This window comes from Scomber japonicus, chromosome 16, assembly GCF_027409825.1.
Source record: "Scomber japonicus isolate fScoJap1 chromosome 16, fScoJap1.pri, whole genome shotgun sequence".
In the NCBI taxonomy this organism is placed as follows: Eukaryota; Metazoa; Chordata; class Actinopteri; order Scombriformes; family Scombridae; genus Scomber; species Scomber japonicus.
The window spans coordinates 7,217,823-7,240,795 of record NC_070593.1 but is presented as its reverse complement, the minus strand read 5'-3'; the positions used below and the strand labels follow the sequence as shown (position 1 = coordinate 7,240,795).

The window sequence follows — 22,973 nt, the reverse complement described above, 5'->3', positions numbered from 1 at the left end:
TACCACCATCAATTTATTCAATCTTTTAGCTTCAATATTTCTCCAAAGAAGTGGAATAAAGTAATGAAATAATTACAAAATGGAAAAATAGATCAGAGAATAGATCATATTCACAGGTTTGATTTAAAAAAATAAAAACATGACAGAGAGAAATCAGACAGTGAGAGATGAAACCGTTTTATCTCCCTGTAGTTTTCTGCTGACCGTCGGAACCGCAGCAGGCTAACGGAGGTCAGGGCAGGTCAGCAGGGCCTTCGGCAGCTACTGCAGCACCACAACTGACTAACCCATGTTGATCAAGGTCACCTGTGAGGTCAAATCATCTACACTTTAGTGCTTGTGCAAAATAAAAATTTAGAAATCAACTACTTAAAAAATAATAATAATAATACAAGAGGTGGAGAAACAGGAGATGACACATCCTATTATGTTAAATTAAAAAAAAACAAAAAAAAACCAAGATCGTTACCACACGAAAAAAAGAATGACAATGAAGACAGAAGAAGTAAAATGTTAAGTACTGATGTGTACTAAACTATCAAAAACTGAGCACAGGTCTGAGAGGCAACCAGTTGGGCACCACCACCATCACTAGGTCCACGTTGATTGTTGCTGCAATGATACCCTATTTACAGTGAGATGCTTCACATCCAATCACAGGATGCAATAATAGACGACAATAAAGAGATTTTTCTTCAAAAATAAAACAAACAAACCCCACAAAAGTAAAGCAGCTGTCCCTTCACAAATCTCTTTACATCACATTAAAAATTAGCACTGCTGTGAGCTGTGTGTACAGTATAGATTCTTTATAGATATATATATATATATATTTATGTATAATATATACGGTCATTTCTTGTATACACGCACATAAACTTGTCTCATTGTAGCTAGCATCTGCCTTTGGCAAGATTACTTACAACTCTTCTGTTAGATTCCAAAGCTATTTAAAATATACTTAATGCATAAAAATAAAGATTTTGGCATTGTCTCACTCTATTCTTCTGATTGGGAAGTTATTAAGGAGAGCTTCTCATCAGGGAAGCTGAGTTCTCTCAGTGCTGCAGTTCCTCTGCCAGGTGAGGGAGGTCTTGTCCTGTCAACAGGGGGCGCTCTGAGCTGGACCGAGCAAAGGGGGGGGTCATGGGAAGGGTATCCGCCCTGGGTGGGTAGCAGGGCCTGACAGGGGGCTGGGTGTAGCTCGGCACAGATATTCACACAAGGTAATGACGACCGTGCGCTCCACAGCACAAACAAAACAATACAGACGATGCTAATGAAATGCCCGGGGAGCTGCACCCTTGTTTTGTTTTTTTCCTCTCCCCTCACTGCTGTGCAGAGTTCTGCTCCCTGTTGATTCACCTGCTGCTCTCGCCTGTCTCCCAGTTCTTTTCAGCCCTGCTGAGCTTATCCACTGAAACAGAGAGGGAGGGAGGCAGGAGGACATTCCCCTCTCTACTGTAGTCAATCACCCACCTGCTCAATCAACTAAAGTGGCCTCCATGTTGTCCGGTAGTTTCCAATCTCTCATACAGTCTTCAGAGCTGAATCTCAAAGGTCTTGTGCAGCTCGGTAGAGAAGGGATTTGTTGGGGAGGGTGTGGTGCGCTGGCGTGAGCGGCCCTCCAAAGCTGCCCACTGGGCCTCAAAGGCATCTTCCTGCTGCTGTGTTGGAGGATGTGTGGCCGGAGAGGATGGAGCGAGTTGGGAGGGAGTGGCCCAGCTGTCCGCTCCGTTAAAGGTCACACTGCCATTGGATGGCTGGAGGGCAGCAGGGATCACTGCGACGGGCTGCGGGGGCTTGATGAACGGGCTGATGTTACCGACAGCCTGGACATCGTGATGGGGTGTCGTGGAGATGGGGACGGGGAACGGCTGGGGTTGCGTGGCTGAGCCGAACACATTAGCCACCATCTGCGAAGGTGTGATGCCGACCACAGGCACGCTGGGCTGAGGGAACGGCAGCCCGTTGGACATTGGGTAGGAGGGTGGAGCCTGAGCGTGGAAAGCAGGCTGGCGAGGGGGCAACATGGGCACCGCGGAGGGCAGAGAGGAGACGAAGGCCACCGGGGGAGGAGGCGCCACAGGCATCGGCACAGGAGCAGTGAACGGCTGGGTAGGTGGCGAGGCTGCTGCCATGATTGGACTAGGCTGCGGGACCCGGACAGACTTGGAGACTTCTTCTAACCACCGGTCTGCTTCTGAAGGAGTGCGTTTGTGAGAGGGCAAAGCTGGAGAAGATGTTGGGGGGACTACAATCACCGGAGTAGGAGACGACCAGTCACTTCCTGCTGGTACAAAGTTCACAGAAGAGGCAAAGTGGGTGAATACACATCAAATAAATATGTAAAGGGAGGACATAAACAGTATTAGAATGAAATAAAGACTGATGAATATTAATAAGATGCAAATAACAGTAAACAATGCTCCATTCCACAGAATAAATATAACTCACAATCTCTTTCTGGTAGAGATTTTGTTACATTAGGACAGAAGCTTCATATTTTACAGATAGATATGAGAAAGAAAGAACTACTTATCGAACTCTCTGCCAGAAAGTGAAGATAAGTCACAAAACCTTTGCTACACAAAATGATAAATATTTATGAATTATTAGGTACCACATCTTGGTGTCACTAACAACTTATTGGGACCAGTTATTGTGTTTCCATCTCCACAAACATCATGCAGGAATAATCTTTTATAATTCCTCATAGGTACGTTGCTATGTCTCATTCTTTAAGTCTCAGCATCACACACTGTCCATCCTGTGACATGCACCCTTCCTGTAGAGCTGCTTACCTGGCTGTCCAGGGACCGGGGCCCCTGCAGGGGTCTTAGCCCAGGGGTTAGTGTCTCGAGCAGGTAGAGCAGGAGGCAGAACTGAGTTCTGTACTGGGGGGTTAGCAGTAGCAGCAACAGCAGCAACAGAGAAGGCGGGAGCTGTACCGTTCACTACAGCAGATAAGAAACAGAAGCTAGTACGAGCAAGCTGATGTGTCAGATGACATAGACTAACTTATGTTGTTAGACATGCATAATATTACCATGCAATTAATTAGTAGTCTTAAAGAGTGTTAGTCACACATTCAAAACAAATGTTAGGAAACTATGGTATGAGAAAATGTGAGCATGCACACATTCACTAACTGAAACTTCAAATGTGCAGAAACATCAATCATCAAGTCACAGGAGGTCTGTTCATTTTCTACAAAGCTGAATGAACCTGAAACTCAGTCAGACAGCTGCTGATGAATAAGACTGTTGCTCAGAATAATTGGACACATAACTTTTGGCAGTCAGCTGTGGCAAACATCCATACATCAAACATCAGTTAAGTGCGTGGCCTTTTGTTCCCTACTGATAATGACAGTTTTGGTTGTCAGCTTCAAAATGGATGATGAAGTTAATTACAGTCATTCTTCTCTTCACAAGTATGTAAGCTGATATGATTCTGCTTATTTTGCTACGTAATTGGCACTTTCCAGCTAGAACAGTTTAACTTTACCGCAATGATTCAATAAAATTGTCACAGCTGAACTAAGTAACTCACAATATAGATGTAAGTTACTAGTGTGCATGTGTTATATCAGAAGAGACTTTTTTTTTTACCTGGTGCCACAGGAGACTGTGGGGAGGAAGCTGGTTTGGGCATTGGTGCTGAGGAGAAAGGGTCCTCTGGGGGTCCACTGAATGCTGAAGTGATCTGAGTACACAGCGAACTGATGCTGTCACCCTCTCCTTCTACCTCAGGGACTGGAGATGGACACAACAGAGAAAAGGTAAGAGAAGAGAACGTCATAGAAACCAGATTAAAGACATCACTCGACTAGGAGAGAGAAGATTATTCTGGTTCATGAGAGTGTTCTTCTTTAAAAGTCTACAATATATATATAACATATTTCTAAAACAAGACTGATAACACATTCTGCTTTGTGCTGCTCTGTGAATCAGTGTAAATCTAAACAGACAGCTGTACTTGAAGATTATGTGAGCTGTGTAGAAAAGCCGAGGACACAGACAGTTGGTCGGGATCGTGGACTCACCCGTGTTCTTCATAGGGAAGTCAGACTTGCGCTGCATGGTGGAGGGCAACTCGTTCATGCGCAGCGACAGCTGTCGTTTGAAGGGAGAAGTCTTCTGACTCAGTGCTGGGAAACCTCTGAAGGAGCCCTGCCTGGCGAGAGCCTCGGCCGGTGCGTGTCTGCGAGGTATCGCCTGAGGGCCCAGGCCGGACATAGAGAGCGGAGGGGAGGACGAGGGGGACGGGGAGCCTCCTGACTGGTGGGCTGAAGGGTTTGTCACACTGGTGGCTGAGTTCCCGACAATCTTTACATCTGTTTCAGCTGTTAGAGGAGAGAGGACAATGTTCAGACACACACAAAACATTACAGAAGAAAGCTAAGTGAAAGGTGGTTTCTTGAATAAAATATTACAGATTTGTCAATGTTTTAGAAATATATAATATACAATATAATGTTTCATACACAGTGATTTTTGAGTCTGATTTGTGTTGCGTGTCCCACAAGAGAAATAAAGCCAAACAGAAGAAGCAATAATATTACATGGAAGTATTCTTAACAAACAGGTGACACATTTCCCAGCATCTTGATTGGACTAAAAATACAGACCTTTTTTAGCATCCTGTAGCTGCCTCATGACTTCCTCCCGCTCTGCTGCCTCTGTTGCCGTAGTGACGCGAAACGAGCCCTCGCGGGTGAATGTGGTTCTGTTGGCGTCGAAGGTCGCCGTGACCCCGCACTCCTTCTCACGTTTCTGTTTTCGCTCCAGACAAGCGGCGAATGCACAACCCACAGCGTGACTGAGACGCTCTCCCTGAAAAGAGACAATGACACCATGAAATTCTCTGAGGTTTCATTCAGCAGCAAGAACATGGACCTCCCAGCATAGTCCTGATGTATAGGAATATTTGTTTTAATCAAATAGTGTGTTGATTTTTTTCCCCAATTAAGTGATAGTTTATAAAATGTCAAAAAACATCTTCAAATGTCTTGTTTTGTCTGACCAACAGTCCAAAACCCAAAGTGCTCAATTCACTATGATATGAAACTGAGAAAAGCAGCAAATCTTCACATTTAAGAATCTGAAAACAGGGAATGTTTAGTGCTTGTATCAATCAATGACATATCATTTTCTCTCAGTTGACATATTGTTTTGGTTCTAGCTTACAATAATGCAAACTACATCCTTCAAATGACACTGAAGATTGTATCAGATCACACCTTTTGAAGGCCCTCAAGGTAGTTTGGGTAAATAAGATACCCTGGAACAGGTAATCTAGCTTTATAACTACAGTATCACTTGAGATCAGTCTCAATCAAAGCAAACAGGTGCTTTTAATGTAAATTGTGCTTAATTTGCATTATGTACATTATGCGTTGTTTTGTGCTCAAGATGAAGAAATAAACAGTATCCATCAAACAGGTTCTGCAGCAGTTTTCTCACCTCTGTAATGAGGCTTTAGAATAAGTTCTTACTGAGTCTTTGATGGCCATGAAACAATGGCAGATCCAGCGACGTGTAGTCCCGTCCCTGCAGATGTAAGAAAACGCCCTCTCAAAGTTTCGGTCCGGAGCGCAGAATGACACCTTCTCTATTGTCTGGTCCAGAATCAGGTCCTGCAAAACAGCATCACCATTATCTCGTTATCATAAACTTAACCAGAAAGTATGGTCAGAAGTTAAGTGACTCTCAATTGAGGCAATTGACATACGTGGGCTGAGTGATTGCATAGTGAACAGTACTTCAGTGAGAAGGCTCGGCTTCAAGTGTGCTTAAATAAGTCTGGGTTACTACGAGCTCCAGAGGAAACACCTGACCCTGCTCTCACCTGATCACATAAACCTGACCCTGATAGAGAAGGAAATAGAAACTGAAATACAACTCCTCATTCAAGCAGACGTACTGTATTTTTTTTACAAGATAAAGTACAAATTCAAAATGTTCCTAATTTCTAATGAATTACAGCATTCTCCTACAGCGCTAATTTGCCTTCATTTTAACCCTTGGATAGACAGGTTGACCTGTGCAGGTTTTCATGCACTCTTAATCCCATCATGTGGTTGTTGCATTGTGTTGAAACAGATTCAGGCTGGTGGCAGGTGTGTCTTATGCAGTCTGTTTCTTGTTTGTTATAAGATACTAAATATCTGCATTACATTGATTTGTGTTTAGTTTTCCTCTTAAACACAGTATGTTGATATCTACACCAGAATCACTTCATGTATCCCTGGGCAACTGCAGAAAAAGCCCTGGTTGGAAATCACTGATTTGCAGCACATATGACTTCAAATCTAGCAAATGTATCCCATGATTGTCTCTCACTATGGTTTAATATTCCTCAATATCTTCTGTTAACAAAATAACTTTAGACTTAATATCATTTTTCTTTACTTTTCTTTACTGGCACTGATTATCACACATGACCCAGTTCTAAAAAAAAAAGTTAAGTGTAGTACTGGTGCTTTCCAGCAGGTGTCAATCTAACATAAATGAGATACTGTTTGCTTAGATCTACTCCTGCAGGTGCACTGAGTACATACTTGGAGAGGGCCTTTTGGAGGTCATTAGACCAGAAGTATGGAGGCCTCACTACCGTTAATAAGTGCTGGAGCTCAGCAGCTTCCGCTTTTAAAGCTGCTAAAGCTACGTGTACTTCCTCTGACAACATTGCCTTTTTGATCAAAGTATTTCCGAGGCTGTGTTAGAGGACTGAAGGGACTTATTACCTTTGTTTTGTCGTCTACAACTCGAAGACCGTCTGCAGACACCCATAACACAGCTCGCACTGGCTTCTTCCCAGCCTGCAAACACAACACAGAAGGGACAGGGACGAGTGAGAAAGTCTTTCCATACCAGCTGAGATTACCTCCCTTTGTACCATTCCTTGGTACCTATTCATAAAAAATTCAACATACACACAAAGCACACCTGTAAATATAGAGAGAAGGCAGCAGGTAAAAAGACACGAGAGAGGACACAAGTCTGGAGTTGCTGTTCTGAGTGCTGTGACATTCAGTAGTAACCCGAATTTTAATCAAACAAACAAGAAGATTGGTATGAGAATTGGTGCAATGATGCAGTCAGCAGTGGTGTCCCCCGTTTGTTAGAATAACAACAATAAAATATTTGTGTGTGTGTGCACAAAAAAAAAAAAAAATACACAAACTCATTCACACAAAATATTCATTGTTCCATTCTTGGTTCATTGAAGAAGGAAGAAGGGCTGAAGGGAGAGAGAAGGCACGCCTGTTAATACAAAAATAACCCAAACACACACACACACACAGACACACACACACACACACACACACACAAAAAGTGCCCTGCCCCAGTCTAAACCACCCCACCTGCTCACAGACACATGCATCATTGTGTTTGTCTCTCTCCAGACAGATTTCCCCACTCTGTGTGTGTGTTTGTCTCTTGGTGTGTGTGTGTGTGTGTGTGTGTGTGTGTGTGTGTGTGTGTTTCTTCCAGCCTTCAGTCGTGATCAAAGGGTGAGGTGTTAAGTGAGAGGAGGAAAAATAAAAATAATAATACTAATAATGCTACTAATAAAAAGTAAAAACAAGGAAACACACTCAGACACACAAAAGCAATAACTTACTTTTGCAAAGAATCCTTTGAAGAATTTCCTGTCCTGGAAGTGGATGTGGTAAAAAGGGAGGGTGGGTAAGAGGGATGGAGGAGACGGGGGGAGGAACAAGGTATGAAAATGTTACCTAAGAAGTCTAAAAATTGTCTGGCGCCCGCAGGAAAGGATATGATTTGTTTTTTTTGTTTGTTTTTTTGTTTTGCCCCGAGGAGATGGTAGCTGGGTTATGAGTGAGCAGATGAGTGAGTCGGTGAGCGAGTGAGCACCACATGATTCCACACTGATAAGATGTTGTGTTTTTTTTGATGGGTGATACTGTGGTTGTTATTGTCTTTTATGATGATGGCTGTTAGTAGGACTACCACACTGGAAAACCACATAAAACCACATTACTGTTCCCACTGCAGCCCTAAAAAAAAACAAAAAACAGGAAGTGACACCCCTAGAACATCTGCCCGAGCCGCACATATACCGGTAATTATCTTTATGATTTATGTAAACAACCCTGAAAAAAAAAGACCACAGCAAGTCTCACCAGGTTAAAGCAGCTGCCTGGACAGAGCAGATAAAGATGTCAGGATGTCAGGTGTCTGTTCGTGTTTGTGGAGGGGGATAATCCCAAATCCCATTTTACTCTCTTTCTTTTTTTTTACTCTTGATGCCTGGACTGAGATGTGGTCATGCCATGGTTGTTCAGCAGACAGAAACTGATTTCCACAGGCGGTAGTTTGACCTCTGAGTCAGAGCCTGTGACTGTTAACCAGATAGCCAGAGTCAGGGGTCAAGTTAAGGCCGCCGTAACCACATAAAGAAACTACAACCAGACCCAGGCTAGTCTTAATCCCCCCCCCCTCCACTCCCTGTGAGTTCCTCTCCTCCCCATAAGCTGTGAGAAGGAGTGCCACTCTGCTCCTGTTACACAGTCATGGTGGAGACGGCACTCGGAGCACCATGTTAATGCATGATTTAATGTGTTAACCAGCACTGGAGATTCATCTGAAATGAGCTGAAGCACTTGTTAGTGTGTGTGTGTGTGAGACCAACACAGACATGCAGATGATGGCAGAGCTTGCACAGTTAGTATTAGTATACTAAGGTTAGAGAGGGCGAGAAAAAAATATCTAAAAGGTTTGAGATCACTAGAATGGGGAGGCAGTGTGGGGGAGGGGGATTTGAGGTATTTCTCGGCAACACCACAATAAAAACCTGCTTACAAAGACAAAAAAACTTACAACACCAAATAAAAGGTAATACAATATTCAGGTATTTAATGTGAGTTGGGATGAAACTACAGAAAGAGGGGGAAAAGCTTTTTATTGGGCAGAGAGGATAGCTGAGTTTTGAAAGATCGAGTTGAAGCCAACACGGCAAAAATGAAACGACTGAAGCGAGTAACTTACTTTCCAGCCAGCACGGCTTAATTCTGTGTTGATATAAATGATTAAAAAGGTTTCGTTGTGCATACTTTGCCTTTTTTTTCTTTTCTTTTTTTTTAAATAGGCTACCTTGCCACCCACACCCGAAACCTCTTATGGTTTCGGTGTCTTACAGTAATTCTGCAACCAAATGCGACACTAACTTCCACCAGGATGTGACACAACTCATCTCATATCTTGTGAAAGATATGTCACAGACCTACTCTGTGCAATAACTCTCACTGAACAACATTTGCTACAAAGCTGTGTGAACTGCAGTATCTCTTCTATAAAGAGAGAATTTAATTCATCCGGGACAGCAGAGATGTTACTTTAACTCACAGGTTGTCTAAGCCTAAGGAACTACTAAGTAGGAGGATGTTATACAGCCCAGTTATGATACTAAGTGTTTGTTTTTATGACATTTTTTTATTGGAGTTGAGCTCAGGACATTACTGGGAAGCTCTCTGGAATGAGTTAAGTTTTGATTTTTGTTGTTTTCTACATTTGGAAATATCTCTAGTTGGAGCAGAAAGACATCTGAGGAAGCTTTTCCTACCATGTGACACTGTAACTCCTCCCTGAAACCTCAAACTTGGTATACATAGATCCACTGTCATCGATGTGCCTCGAGGCTACTGGGTGTTGATGTAAAAATACAATTGAAATTCTTTCGGCATGTCAGCATCTCCTGTTGGCGTGCCTCACCCTAATCTACACAGAGGAAACACTCCAGGTCACTACGAGCTCCTGCGTAACAAGCGAAAACATTCCTGCTGCTCGAGCACAGGGTACACCTCTGATCATGGGCCGCCGGCCAACACCAGCAGGAAGTGATGTCATGATGACAACGCAAAAGGGCAGGTTGGAGGTTGATGGTGCCGCAGTGCAGCCTCCCCATCCTACTCCTCCTCCTCCACCTCCATCCTCCCTTCTGAGTCATGGCTAACATAACTAGGAGAAAACTCTCATTATGGTCCCAAAGGCTGCTGGGAATACAATGGAGTGAGCTCAGAGGAGTGTCTGTCACACACATACACTCACAAACACACACACATACACAAACACACACACACGCACACGCACATCGATTGACAGCTCGTCCACCAACACGCATCCTCCCTCACAGGCCTCACGCAGCGAAATCTAAACACACTTATTTACACACTCTTGCTATTTATGCATCACTGTTGTTCTTCATCTCTCTTCCTTGTTTCTTCTTTCTTGTTAAAGCTGCTCTCTGACTGATGTTCGTTTTCGGGAAACAGCATCCATCTTTCAGCCCCACACCAGATATTAAATGCCTACAGGTGTGGTGCCTGGTTCCTGACCAATTTAGTTATTAGTTCCTGGAAATAGAGTTCACTGCTGAGCGACATTAACTCACATTCTCTCCGCTGGGGTGAATGGTATTTGTTGCCTGGCAACAGTTAGCTTATTAAAGAGTCAGCGAGGATGAACTGGGATCTATCAGGGCCTCACTAATTGTATATTTGTTTAAAGAAGGGTCTGGATAACTGGCATCAGGGGCAGCCACAGCAAGTCTTGTCTGGTGGACGTAAATGAAAGCCTGGCTGGTGCTGGTCAGGACAATGACATGTTTAAGAGAGATGATTAAACTCCAACGGTTTTATTGTATAGCAGACATTTCAAGGAACACAAGTTCAGGCAAGAGGTTCTGCTCTATCTTTCTTATTGTTTTTATGTGTGTAAATGTGTGTGTGCTTGCTTTGGTGTTCATATTTAATCGTTTTATTTCTGTATTCTTTAAACTTTGCTTTAAAACGATTTTATCAAGCTGATCAATACTTTAATGCTGATGTTAAGCACCTTGAACTGCTGTTGTGCATTAAAAGTGCTATATAAATAAAAATTACTTGACTATTGTTCAAAGCAGCTTTACTGTGTCTGTGAGATGACGTAGCAGGGGCCACAGACAGAGAAACTAATGCTCATGTCTAGAGTGTTACACAACAAGGGAACAAAACCAAGAAAAGAGAAAATAAATCTTGAGTGGATGAGCTCATGGGAACACGGGACAGTATGCATTTCTCACAATACGCTCTCTGTTACCAACAAACAGTGATCGTTTTCTGGTATTTCCTGTAAGGTGAGCCTTTCAGGTGCACAGGTGAGATGGCCCATCCAGACCAGAGTTCAGCTGGATGAAAGCCATTCATAAATTTAACAGGGATATAACTGGTCACAGCAGCAGTTACATCATATAATTCAACTGCTAATGTCCCTATTTGTTCAGGAGAGTAACATGTCAAAGAGGACCTTGAAATGATGCCGGTCTTCTTCTCATTTTGAAGGTGGTAAATGTTAATTTCCCACCCTCCTTATAGGCACAAATCGATAAAGCAATGCCTGTGCTGGATTATAAATCAGGCCTGCGGGCTGTGAGGAGGCGAGGGCGTGGAGTAACAGAGGAGAGAGAGGAGGAAATGTCATTAGGTTGAGGAGGGTCAGACAGTCGCGGCCTGCAGGAGGACGGGAGGCAGAATCACCCACCTCTTCTTTTGAGTTGGCTCCATTTTGTCCGCCTTGTTAAAATGACTGTAACTCAATAAGACCTCAGAGCCTCAGGCAATGTGTACACCATGTGACCTCATCAAGCATGAGAGAGTGTGTGTGTGTGTGTGTGTTTATGCGTGTTCAACTTTTGTGCATTTTGCTTCTGTGTCCCAAGAATGTGTATATTTGTGATATTTGTGACTGTTTGTTTTTGTGTGTGTGCATACCCAGCATGTGTACTACGCTTCTGGGTGCATTTCTTCCTGTGTGTGTTTTTGCGTGTATTAATTATTTGCCTGTGAGCCCTGTCTGAGTATGTGTTTAAGATGTGTGTGTGTGTGTACCTCCTCGTGCTACAAATGTGTGAGAATGTGAAATTATGTGTCAATTCACGTACATGCTCGCAGCTATGGGTGCCTACAACAGGTGTATTAATGAGAATATAAACACTGCATGAAAACATAGTGTACATATATTTCATGTTGTGCTTGCAGTGATGTATGTGGTTATACTTTAGTGTCTAATGAAACTTTTTTTTTTCTGACTTCTATGTGTTCACATCTTGTACTAGACAGCGTATGTGTTAAAGTGTGACGAGTCATGCTTGTATATAAATATAGATGTTTCCTGCTCTTTGTTACTTTTGTTTTACTGCACTTCCCTATCTGAACTTCTATGAAAAATTGAGTGCATTACTGTTATTATTATTCTTACACGTATTCTACAGTGAAACCCACACTAACAATTCTCTCTCAGTAGCTCAGGTAATCTTCCACAGCTCATTGACGCAGACTACGCAAAATGATTAAAAAGGTATTTCTATTGTTTTATGAGGCAGGATGAATAGTTTCTGATAACAGAAGAAACAGGGTGTGAAGTCTCAACAAGGCTGACTCATCTTAAACTGAAACTGAAAGCTAATCAAAGACACTTTAAGCCTTCAAGAATTTCATAGCCTTTAATGGCACAGAATTCCAGTTGAGCCTATTATGTGTCATGTGTTAATCCTCCTGAACAGACTAGTATCCTGATCATGCGTGAGACCTGAGGCGAACCTATACCAACACAGGTTTGGACCTGACTACGGAGAATCAGCTGCATTTGCCCAGAACAGTTCATGACCTGGGTGGGGTCTGGGCAAACAACTGACAGCATGGAAAAGCAATTGCGCCATGGTTACTCGCCCCCGCCCCCGCCCCCGCCTCCCTCCCCCTTTCCCCTCCCCTGCTCCCCAAACTGGAATTTGCTCTTTTTGCGCAACTCCGCCGGAATCTACGGGAGCAGGAAGTACATCTGCACCGGCTGAGAATTTACAAGGAGAGGGAGAGGGAGGGAGAGGGAGAGAGAGAGGGAGAGAGAGAGAGAGAGAGAGAGAGAGAGAGAGAGAGAGAGAGAGAGAGAGAGACGCTCAGAACAAACCCTGACACCCCTGGTGATTGTCCAAGTGCCACGCTGGGTGGAGACCCTCGCTGACAAATGGCGAACAATCAGCTGCACTCGGACATCCATGTACAGACTGAGCAGGAATAAACAATGATGAAACACAAAAAAAGAGAAAACAAAACTACAACTGCATACTGTGCATACTGACAGATGGAGGAGGGCTCCCTAAAAAATGTGAAAGAGTTAGAAAATGTGGAAATGTTAGAAAGAGTCGGTAGGATGTTGGTAGCACGGAGGAGGAAAGTATGGAGGAAAAGATAAGAGAGAGGGCAGATAACAAGGAAGTAGGACGTCTGGTATTTAGCTGCCTCCTTCCTGGAAGTACAGAGGGATTTTTTTTTTTTTTGGAGAAACCTACCGTCTTCAGGCGCTTTACAGCATCCTCGCAGATGTGCATGCCTCGAGACTCCTCCACCTCCACGTGTCCCAGGTACTGCAGAGAGGAGAGAGGGAGTGAGATGTAGAGAGACAAAAAAAGAGAGAGAGAGAGAGAGAGAGAGAGAGAGAGAGTGAGTGATGCTGCGACAAAACCTTTCCTGAGGCGACTGAAGTTTAAGTAAGGCTACAATTATATACTCTGGAACAAGATTAGATATTTAAATGAGTCCAGATTGTCTAATATGCCCTGGTGCATTGACACCACTGATTTATACACTCAATTAATAACCATTTTTGAGGTCATCCTTAGTTCAATTGCTCCCTTGTTGATTCCTTTTGTCCATGGAGAAAATGGAGAAACTATTTAGTGAGAGATATACAGTGTGTGATCCTGTTAGAGAAAAATGAAACACATAAAGAGGCAACAACAAGCTGTTCTTCACTCGTACTGACAGAAAGGTCAACCTGAGAGTCAGACATTTGTTTTGGATTACAGACAATCCCAGCTGTGAGAGCCGCTCATCACAACAGGACAATTCAGACCAGGTAAGGAAAAACTGTGAGTGGGAGAAAAGTCACTTTGAAAAGTTTGATCCTCCTGGTCTGAACGTGTACGTGTGTACATGATGGTCAAACCCACCCCACCACCCGCTCACCGTGGTCCTCCATGACCTCCTACAGCACCTCATAGCACAGACAGGTTGCCTCACCAGAAATTAAGACCACCTCTACTAACATTTGTAGTATAAAGAACAACTTTAATGCAAGACCATCTGTATTCCTCATCCAGAGTGCCACAAGCTTAGTTAGTCTCACAGTAATGTTGCATCAGTAATGAGATACTACAAATGCTGCTGGAGTTTTGACCTCTTCAAACTATTTCCCTCCTCGCTGCACCTTCAAAGTTGTGCCAGAAATCCCTAAACATAGAGTATAACATTTACCTATAACATTTACCTTCAGGAAGAAAAAAGAAGGGCGTTACGTCACCATTATTGCGACATATATTTAATGACCGAAGAAGCTGTTAAGACCGTCATCTGGTAACTCATTAATCAAGTGACGAGGCGCATCAGGATCTGCCAGTTAATGATTGATGACATCGTAACGTCGCTCCTATTACCAGTTTCCTGGGGGACACCCTGTGCTCGGATCACGTAACAATCCAAATCAGGAATTACTCGGACATCCTACGTGAGCGAGAATAACCACGACTGAATGAACGGAAAAGGCTGCCTCACCCCCCTCCTCCAACCTGTTCCTCCCTCCCTCCCTCCCTCACTTCTCCTGGATCTAAAAGGCAGCATCACGCCCTGCTGTGTGTCACTCCAGAGTCACAACCTTGACTGTCGTGGAGACCATTGTCCATCTGGGAGAGGAAGTCCTTACCCTTTCCTTATAGATATACACACGGAGCGAGTGACGCTGACCCACGCCTGACACCCCCCCCCCCCTCCCTCCACACCCTCTGGCCTTGCTATTTTGAGAGAGTGACGCCACGACTGTGAGTCACACTGTTGGCATACAGTATCAGAATACGCATGCACATAAACACAGGCAGATGTCCATAAAAAAAAGAGCATGTGTAGTGTAGACCCACTGAGGACAATGCTGATGCAAGGCGGTAGCTGTGGGTAGCGGAGGATAATGAAAGCCGCAGCGCTGCTAACGGGGGGGGGGTCAGTCAGGAGACGAGGCCGAGGTGAGATGAGTGAAACGCACGGGGAGGCTCGCAGTGTCACCACAAATTCTTCAATGCGGCTGCTTACTTCATCCTGTTAGTAACCGGCTGGCAGTGACGATCTGGGGGGCGAAACCATTCAAATATAACAGATACTTTTTTTAACTGAAGCAAGGTAAAAATATTAAAAACAGTGTGTTTGTTGTACGTGTGTAGGTTAATTTTGGTTCTGAAAGGCTGGTTTTGCTTGTGGGCCCACACTGGGATTAGTTCCACTTGGTGCTAATCCTGGAGTGGGTTTAGGATTAGATGCAGTTTGTATATCATGATATTTGTTATAATCGTGCTGTAAGTGTCACTGAAGGGAAACACTGAAGGAAAGTGCGATGGCTGATGATAACTCGCTTATATTCACGTTTTGGAAACATTTGAAGTAGCAAATGATAAGGAGGACAAAGGTCAAAAGAGCATACGGTACAAAAACAACATTGTACTGTTTGTATATTCAGCTTTTATCTTAAGTAGTAGGGAGGCGTTTCACATACAAATCAGAATGAAACCATATCAATATCTTTTTGCTTTGTTGGTGTAAATCCTCTTTAGGGAATCCAGATGGTTTCCAAGAATTAATTCAGGGTATTTGCCATAAATCAGTTTCAGCACAAAAATTCTGTCACATTTACTTTTTTTCCTTTCCCTCCCGTGTGTGTGAATAACTGCAGAAAACAAACTCACACTCACACTCACACACACACACACACACACACACCCACACATAAAGCAGACATCCATTTCCATACAAATAAGTCTATGCTGCTGAAACTTACCAAGGACGTGCACATTTCTTTCTCGTTCGCTTTAGTGCGCAAACAACACGCACAAGCAATCTAATCTCACATCCATCTCCAGCCTTCAGCAGTCTCCAAAGACACTGACATTTACATATAAAAAAGCAAGTCTACATTTTTTTTGACGATTACCTCGAATGATGAATAATTGTCTGTCTAGGCAATTTCAGCACGCACACGCACACACGCACACACACATTAATATACATACATACATATATATACAAAACAGAATGTGCTCAGCCAAGATGTGAACACTCAGAGCTGGTGATGAGTGAAGAATTTGACTTAGCCTCTGCTAAAGGTTCATTTCATCACATCTTTAACATCACCATAAGTCTGAAACCTTCCTTTCCTTTTCATATCACTTCACCACCATATGCCTTTCATCATTTTCTCCTTCTTCTTCTTCTTCTCCCCTGCATCTCCACTCCTCCTCCTCCTCCTCCTCCTCCACTGTTCGTTACTCTTTAGCGCAGCAGTCAGTGATCATTTCATTTCACTGCAACTATTCCAACCCACACACAGACACACACACACACACACACACACACACACACACACACACACACACACACACACACACATACACATACACATACACATACACATACACATACACACACACACACACAGACACAGACACAGAAACACACACACAAAAAACTGGGCTCCTCTGAGGCACCTAGAGCGGGAGACAGGGAGCAGGAGAAGGGGAGGAGGGAGGGATACAGAGGAGTAGCATGGTAGGTTGCACCAGCACGATGAAAGCCAATGCAGAGGAGAAAAAAAAAAAAAAAAAAAAAAGCTGGTGGAGAAGAAGTGTGTCTGGCTGCAAAAGTACAAGAAGGAAAGTATGACAATCAGGTCCACAGGGGATAAGACATTTCCCAGTGTTCACAGCTTTACCAGTTAAAGATTTGTGGAGTGTACCAGGACAGGACCAGTCAAAAACCAGTTACCAGTGCACCAGATAGTTGTTATTTTCACACAAGAACATTTAGTGAAAGAAAAAAAAGGAAATCTGTTGACCTTGAACAGATCATTTCTAAAAAATCTCAGCAGAGGAAAAAGATCAAAGAGAATGTGAGAAAGTAAGAAAGAGAAAGAAAAAAAAAATCAAATTTGTGTCATTGGGGACATTTCAAAGACAGCTTAGAGGAGATCTTCAATCCGGGGCGTTTCACACACTGAGACGTACGTAGACGTGACAGGTATTTTCAATTCTCTATTTCGTGCTCAAAAGGAAACGGGATAAAGCAAACACACACACAGGGTTGAAATCAGCCTGCACCCGCTGACCAGACACGAGGAACCCTTTCTCTTTGTCGACCGACGTTTTCGATTCTCCTTTATCCTGAGCGAGGTGAGGGTTTGGACTCATGATGAGAGGAAGCGTACCGTTGCGCTTCTGTTTGCAAATGTGGAAGGTTTTGTTGCCAAAATAGAGCAAACTCTACACTCCAACTGCAGCACAGCAGGTCCAGTTTCCCCCCTTTTTGAAGCACTGAAGCTATTCACTGAATGTAGAAAGATGGTTTATGTTTTAGCCTGATAAAGTGTGTCTTATACTGCTCCTCTGCAGTGTCCCTGCATGTCCTTAAATTATGTTGTCACCTACAATAAAACATTTTTTATTTTATTTTGTATTCTTTACTTGGGTGTTTCAAGTGGCTCTGATTACTCCTGGAGGCCAGAAATCAATTTTGCACACATACACACACATCCCACAGGTTTAGAAGGCTACAGCAGATTACTTTGCAACCTAGATAAAAGCTGCTCTCACACTCTCTGAATGCTTATGATTAATCACAAGCGCTGTCCTTGGGGAGCCGGGCGCCATGCAAGTTTCTTAGAGGTATGAGTGTGCCACAGTGAGGTCAGCCCTGCACTCTGTCTGTGTGAGAGTTTGTCTGTGTGTGTGTGTGTGTGTGTGCGTGAAAGCTGGTGTTTTTTTTTCTGTGAAGGAGAGTGAAGAGAGTCACCTTGACTGCAAAGCTGCATTTGCCGCTGCGGACTGCCTCCTCGTCTGTCTGCCACTGGTGCGGCCGACTCGACTCCGGCACGTAGACGTCTTTCTTCCGGCGGAAGCTCTGCCGTAGCTTATTCATCGCTGAGCTCCCTGTTGGTGATGAGAAGCACTTCATTAATCACAGGGTGAAAACTGGGCTGTAAACAGCAGCGAAATAAGAAAGAAAAAAAAAAAAAAGGTGCAAGACTAGCTGGAAAGTTGGAGAGGTGTTACCCAACTCATGTGAAGTCAAATAGTCTCTGCCAACAAAATTATGTGTCAATTTCCTGTGTTTGATAACAGTTAAGTAAGTTTAACGTTTGTGATTATGACAGCGCAACATTACTGCTGTCACAGGGTTAGCTTATCTGTAAATAGGAGTTGTGCTTTTAACAGTGACATTTAAGCACAAGACAGACGCTGTTGACTCACAGGGAGGAACTACAGATCTAGAGCATGAGTCTGAGTTGTGTTAGGAGTCAAGGCGGCCCACATAAAAAAGGTGAATAGAGGACACAGAAGAGGAGTGTGCTGCATGTAAAGACAGAACTTTCTACCTGCTAATTGGACGAGGGCTGCGGGATTAACGCTGAATGACAGTCCTGATTATTTCAAAATTGCCAGATAAAAATCCACGTTTTTAATTTAGACTTTCTGACATCTTCAATCAGTATCTTTCTCACTGCCGTCAGGTTTCTGGGGGAGTTTAGAGAAATGTTTCCAACCTAGATCAGTGCTTTCCCAAACCACGGCACTCCTTATAAAGACCTTTTCTGTCTGTCAAGGCTCCGCTGACAGGCAATTACTTCTCTTGTTTTTAATTCATGCCAGGGAAAAGAAAGTCAGCTCACAAAGATACGACGTAGGGAGCAGAAACACCACACGCTCGATGCGCTACAGCTACAACCATTTATGTCAGTCTCCCAAAAACAGCAAAAACCTGTCAATGAAGCTTTAAGCAAAGTAGCTTTCACTGCAGTCTGATTTCTGTTCTTTTGGGCTGCCAGGTTGGGTCCTCCTCAGACTGTGTTGAGGAAGGACTGGAGTGTATCGACATTACTCTGCGCTGAATATTAACAGATCTTTATTGCTGCTACACACCTGACACAACCAGCGAGCTGCAACACATTTTATTTATTATGACAAACAGAAACTGTGAGCTGTCATGTCTTCAGCTGCGGGTAAACTCCACATAAACAGCATTTTATATGACAGAGATTTTGTGCTGCATTGCTTATGTAATGTGTTTTGATATGCTTGAAAACAATCATAAAATTCGCAATAGAGAAACAATCTGTGAATCAACTGTAGACAGTGAGACAATAGTCATGAAATGTAAAGGTCACTTGATCAATAACATATCACAACAGAACTGCTCTTCTCTAAAAAGTCCAAAATAGTTTGGTAAGCTAAAACAGCACCATGTGTGTGTGTTCTTGGCTCTGGGAGGAGATCAGCAGGGTCCCCAAAAAAAGTAGAGTACCCAATTAAAAGTTGCTGATCCAAACAAGAAGTGAGAGGTGCATCCACTGTCGACAGCCTTGCTCCCGTCTCCCAGAGCAACTCGTAACTGGGGACCAGAAGTTATTCGGCCGTGCAATTCCAACTTTTAACACGTGAGCGGAGCAAACTCCTCGACTAACAAGTTGGACCTACTAACTTCTGAGCTGATGAGGATCTGGCGGGATTAGAGCTCTTTAATCCAGGAGAACTGACTGTCTGCGCACACACATACACACACACATACACACACACACACACACACAGACAAGACCAAGACGCATCATGGCAGCACGCACTTATACACACGTGCTCACAGCGACCACACACATATGCACCTACTTAACCACACACACACAGAGACACACAGACACACAGAGACACACAGACACACACACACACACACACACACACACACACAGAGGACTGAGCTGTCTGTTTGCATAATGAAACCTGTCCTGTGAGCCGATAATGGCTGGGGGTAGAAAGTGGGTTTGAGGTGAGGCTCTCTTATCTGTCGGTGCCAGGCTCCAGCTCAGCGGGCAGCACACAATGAAGCTTTCAGCGCTGACCGGGCCACAGAAACACACATAAAACACATCAAACTTCCTTCTGTCACTAAAAAAAAAGGGGGATCGACCAGGAGCAGACAGAGGACTCACAAAACGTCTCAAGAGCCCCTGAATATGGCATGATGTGCAGTGGTGGCGTGTTGGCTGCACCTCAAATAGCCCGAGAGCACATAAAACAATGTGAAACCTTCTGCTGAGGCTATTTTACAAGCTAAGCTGAGTGAACTGAGCACAGTTTGTAAATGACGGCCGGTCACTTGGCCAACCTTAAAAGCCACCAGCCAGATTCAAATCCTGGCTTCAAACTGATGTGTTTTTTACTTCCATTTTTCCACATTTTCTGTAATGGAGAGACTCTGGCTACTGCATGGTGCAGCCTCTCTACTCTAGTGTCTGTGGCCTTGACTCATACAAATACAACCAAGAGCAAAGACAGAAAAACATATACATTCTTCAGATTGCAGTTCAGAAGGTCAAATCATTTTTTTAGTTTGAGATAAAGAGACTGAGATTACGATAAAACTCATTTCAATTTACTTTAAGTATTTATCTTTGCACTTTTTCTTCAATATTATTGTTAACATTTATTTTACCTCGAAAGGACACTGAAGAGGAATTCTCATTTACAATGGTGTCGAGAAACATTAACAGCAACACAACAACACCCTAAACAATATCAGGTAAAAAGAAAAGAATATAAAAGAAACGAATAAAAGAAAATATTGATCCTATAGGTATGACAAATTTCCTAAAATGCTCTTTTTTGTGGTTTTGTGGTTGCAGGTCAGGTGGAAAATGACACAAGCAGAAAAATATCAATCTATGTATCCAATCACGTGTAGATTTATACATTGTTGGCTATATTGTTTATGCTTATTGGGTTAGGTGTACTGCCTTTTTGCTTTGTGTTGTAGCTTCTACTTGGAAAACGAAACAAAACAATTGGTCACAAGTGAAAGAAATACAATAATAACGGCCGAGCAGTGGTGTAGGTAGAGATATAAATTTACAAGGTCTGAGTATGAGGCAGAAATGACGACTAGAAAGCTATAAAACAGGTGCTTGGATGTGTTTGAGTACCTGTTTTATGGTAGGAGCCAAATAACCCTGCAGGTGTCATGATATAAAAGTACCTGACCTACCTCTAAGCGTGTAGTGTGTGTGTGTGTGTGTGTGTGTGTCTGTGTGTGTGCATCTGTCTGTGCAAGTACACAAGCACAGGTCATAGCCTGCAGTGGAGTGAAGTGTTTGAAAACAAGACGACCGAGAGCGAGAGGGAGAGGGAAAAAAAAAATATTGCTTCATCCCTCCCTCACTCACTCCCGCGCTCTCTTAACACACTCGTTTATTTAGGTCATATCATGTTTGGGCTCACTGCAGTGCCAGTGACAGGCTGCATGCTTCCAGCCTGCAGAGCGGAGAGCAGGAGGAGGAGGAGGAGGAGGAGGAGGAAGAGGAGGAGGAGGAGCAGGAGGAAAACACATTTGTCTGCTCGAGAGTGTGTGTGCAGCGCCTCGTCTTTTGGTGCAACAAATTACAAGCGTTTGTTTCTGATGTGCTGATGGTGTCGACTCAGATTCACTCAACATCATCTTGTCGTCAGATACGAGACACCGGCCAGCGTTCCGAGATGTGTAAACAGTGTTTTCATCAAAAAAACGAGTTTGTCTGCGATAACGTTGAATGATACTCGTGGGAAGTTGTACTTTTAGGTAGGCAGTGTTTTATAAAACAGGCATTGCTCTTTTTTTTTTTTTTTCTTAAAGCATTCCCAGATTTTAAAAACAGCTGTGTTTTGCATTTTTGAAGACAAATAACTACCAAATGAAGGTTAGTTTTACAGCTGCTGAGATTGATTATTTACTGATGAATCTGTCTATCTATTTTTCTATATTAAAAAAAAAGTGTATAAAATGTCAGAAAGCAGTGATAAATGTGAGAAGAAGGGAACATCTCCACATGTTTTGCCTGACCAACAGTCTTTTAAAACCTTAAGATATTCAAGTTATGATATAAAACAGAGAAATGATGGAAATCTGAGTAGTTAGAACCAAAACCAGATGTTTGGCCTTTTTTGCTTGTCATATTATTCAAAGCTGTACTAGTTGTTTGTTTTTTTAAATATAAACAAAAGGATAAAAAAAATGGAACTACTTGTATATAAAAAGGCATCACTTATAGTTATCAATACACTACAAACAAAGCGTTTTAGCATCTTTCAGCTTTTGGTTTGACGGCCTGCAAACTGCAGTCTCATCAACCTGTAATCATCAGATTAACAACCATATGACAAACTAACCATGTTAATAGATGTTAAGCAAGCTCAAGAACCAGATGTTTGCCTCAAAGCTCGGTGGACACCAAAACAGACCAAGAAGTTAAGTGAATATTCATGCTGGTGGCCATAAAAGACTCAGGAGGAATGCTAATGCTGCTCTGTGCGATGGATGTTTACAGCTGTGTTTACGGCTTATTCCTCCTTTCTTTCAGTCATTTGTTCTCTCTTATGTATTTGTTTTTTATTAAAAAGCAGTTTTTGATGTGAGGGATTTCTGCAGAAAATGACTGCTGGTAAAAATCTGTGATGAAGTGGGCTGACTCTCCGGTGTAGAAAGGAGACATTTCCTGCCAGGAGATCTCATTTTTGGAAAAAGAGTCTCTTTGAATTCATCCTGGGGACAATCAGCAGCAGAACACTATTAGTCTGGAAATATAATGCTTTCTTTTTTTTTTTTGTCTTGAAGGCCTGTGTTGATCTCTTAATGCCACATGTTGTGTTCTTTTTTTGTGTGTGTTCCTCATCTCACAGCACCCTACTAAACTCACCTTCTAAATCACTTAATACTTCTGCTACTGCCAGCTTACAACCCACACATACTTTCTCTCCTGAGTGCTGCAGTATCTAAGACAGACAAATAAGGAGAGAGAGCCAGAACGTGAGAGAAAGCACACATACATATATTTATATATATATTTATGTGCGTGGGA

General features: G+C 43.0%; 1 protein-coding gene across 6 annotated transcripts in view; it reads right to left on the bottom strand.

Moving 5' to 3' along the window:
* numb (NUMB endocytic adaptor protein) overlaps positions 1 to 22,973 on the bottom strand; it is a 46,289-nt gene continuing 23,316 nt past the window's right edge. Inside the window, exons 2-11 of one of the 6 annotated variants that reach the window (XM_053335076.1) lie at positions 17,888 to 18,024; positions 13,354 to 13,428; positions 7,633 to 7,665; positions 6,752 to 6,826; positions 5,501 to 5,641; positions 4,634 to 4,838; positions 4,049 to 4,348; positions 3,615 to 3,758; positions 2,805 to 2,957; positions 1 to 2,293 (exon numbers count right to left, since the gene is read on the bottom strand). In XM_053335076.1, the coding sequence (XP_053191051.1) occupies positions 1,542 to 2,293; positions 2,805 to 2,957; positions 3,615 to 3,758; positions 4,049 to 4,348; positions 4,634 to 4,838; positions 5,501 to 5,641; positions 6,752 to 6,826; positions 7,633 to 7,665; positions 13,354 to 13,428; positions 17,888 to 18,013 (2,004 nt within the window). In that variant the 5' untranslated portion in view covers positions 18,014 to 18,024 and the 3' untranslated portion in view covers positions 1 to 1,541. The remainder of the gene's footprint in view (positions 2,294 to 2,804; positions 2,958 to 3,614; positions 3,759 to 4,048; positions 4,349 to 4,633; positions 4,839 to 5,500; positions 5,642 to 6,751; positions 6,827 to 7,632; positions 7,666 to 13,353; positions 13,429 to 17,887; positions 18,025 to 22,973) is intronic. The other 5 variants (XM_053335077.1, XM_053335079.1, XM_053335080.1 and 2 more) reach the window with 5 other exon arrangements.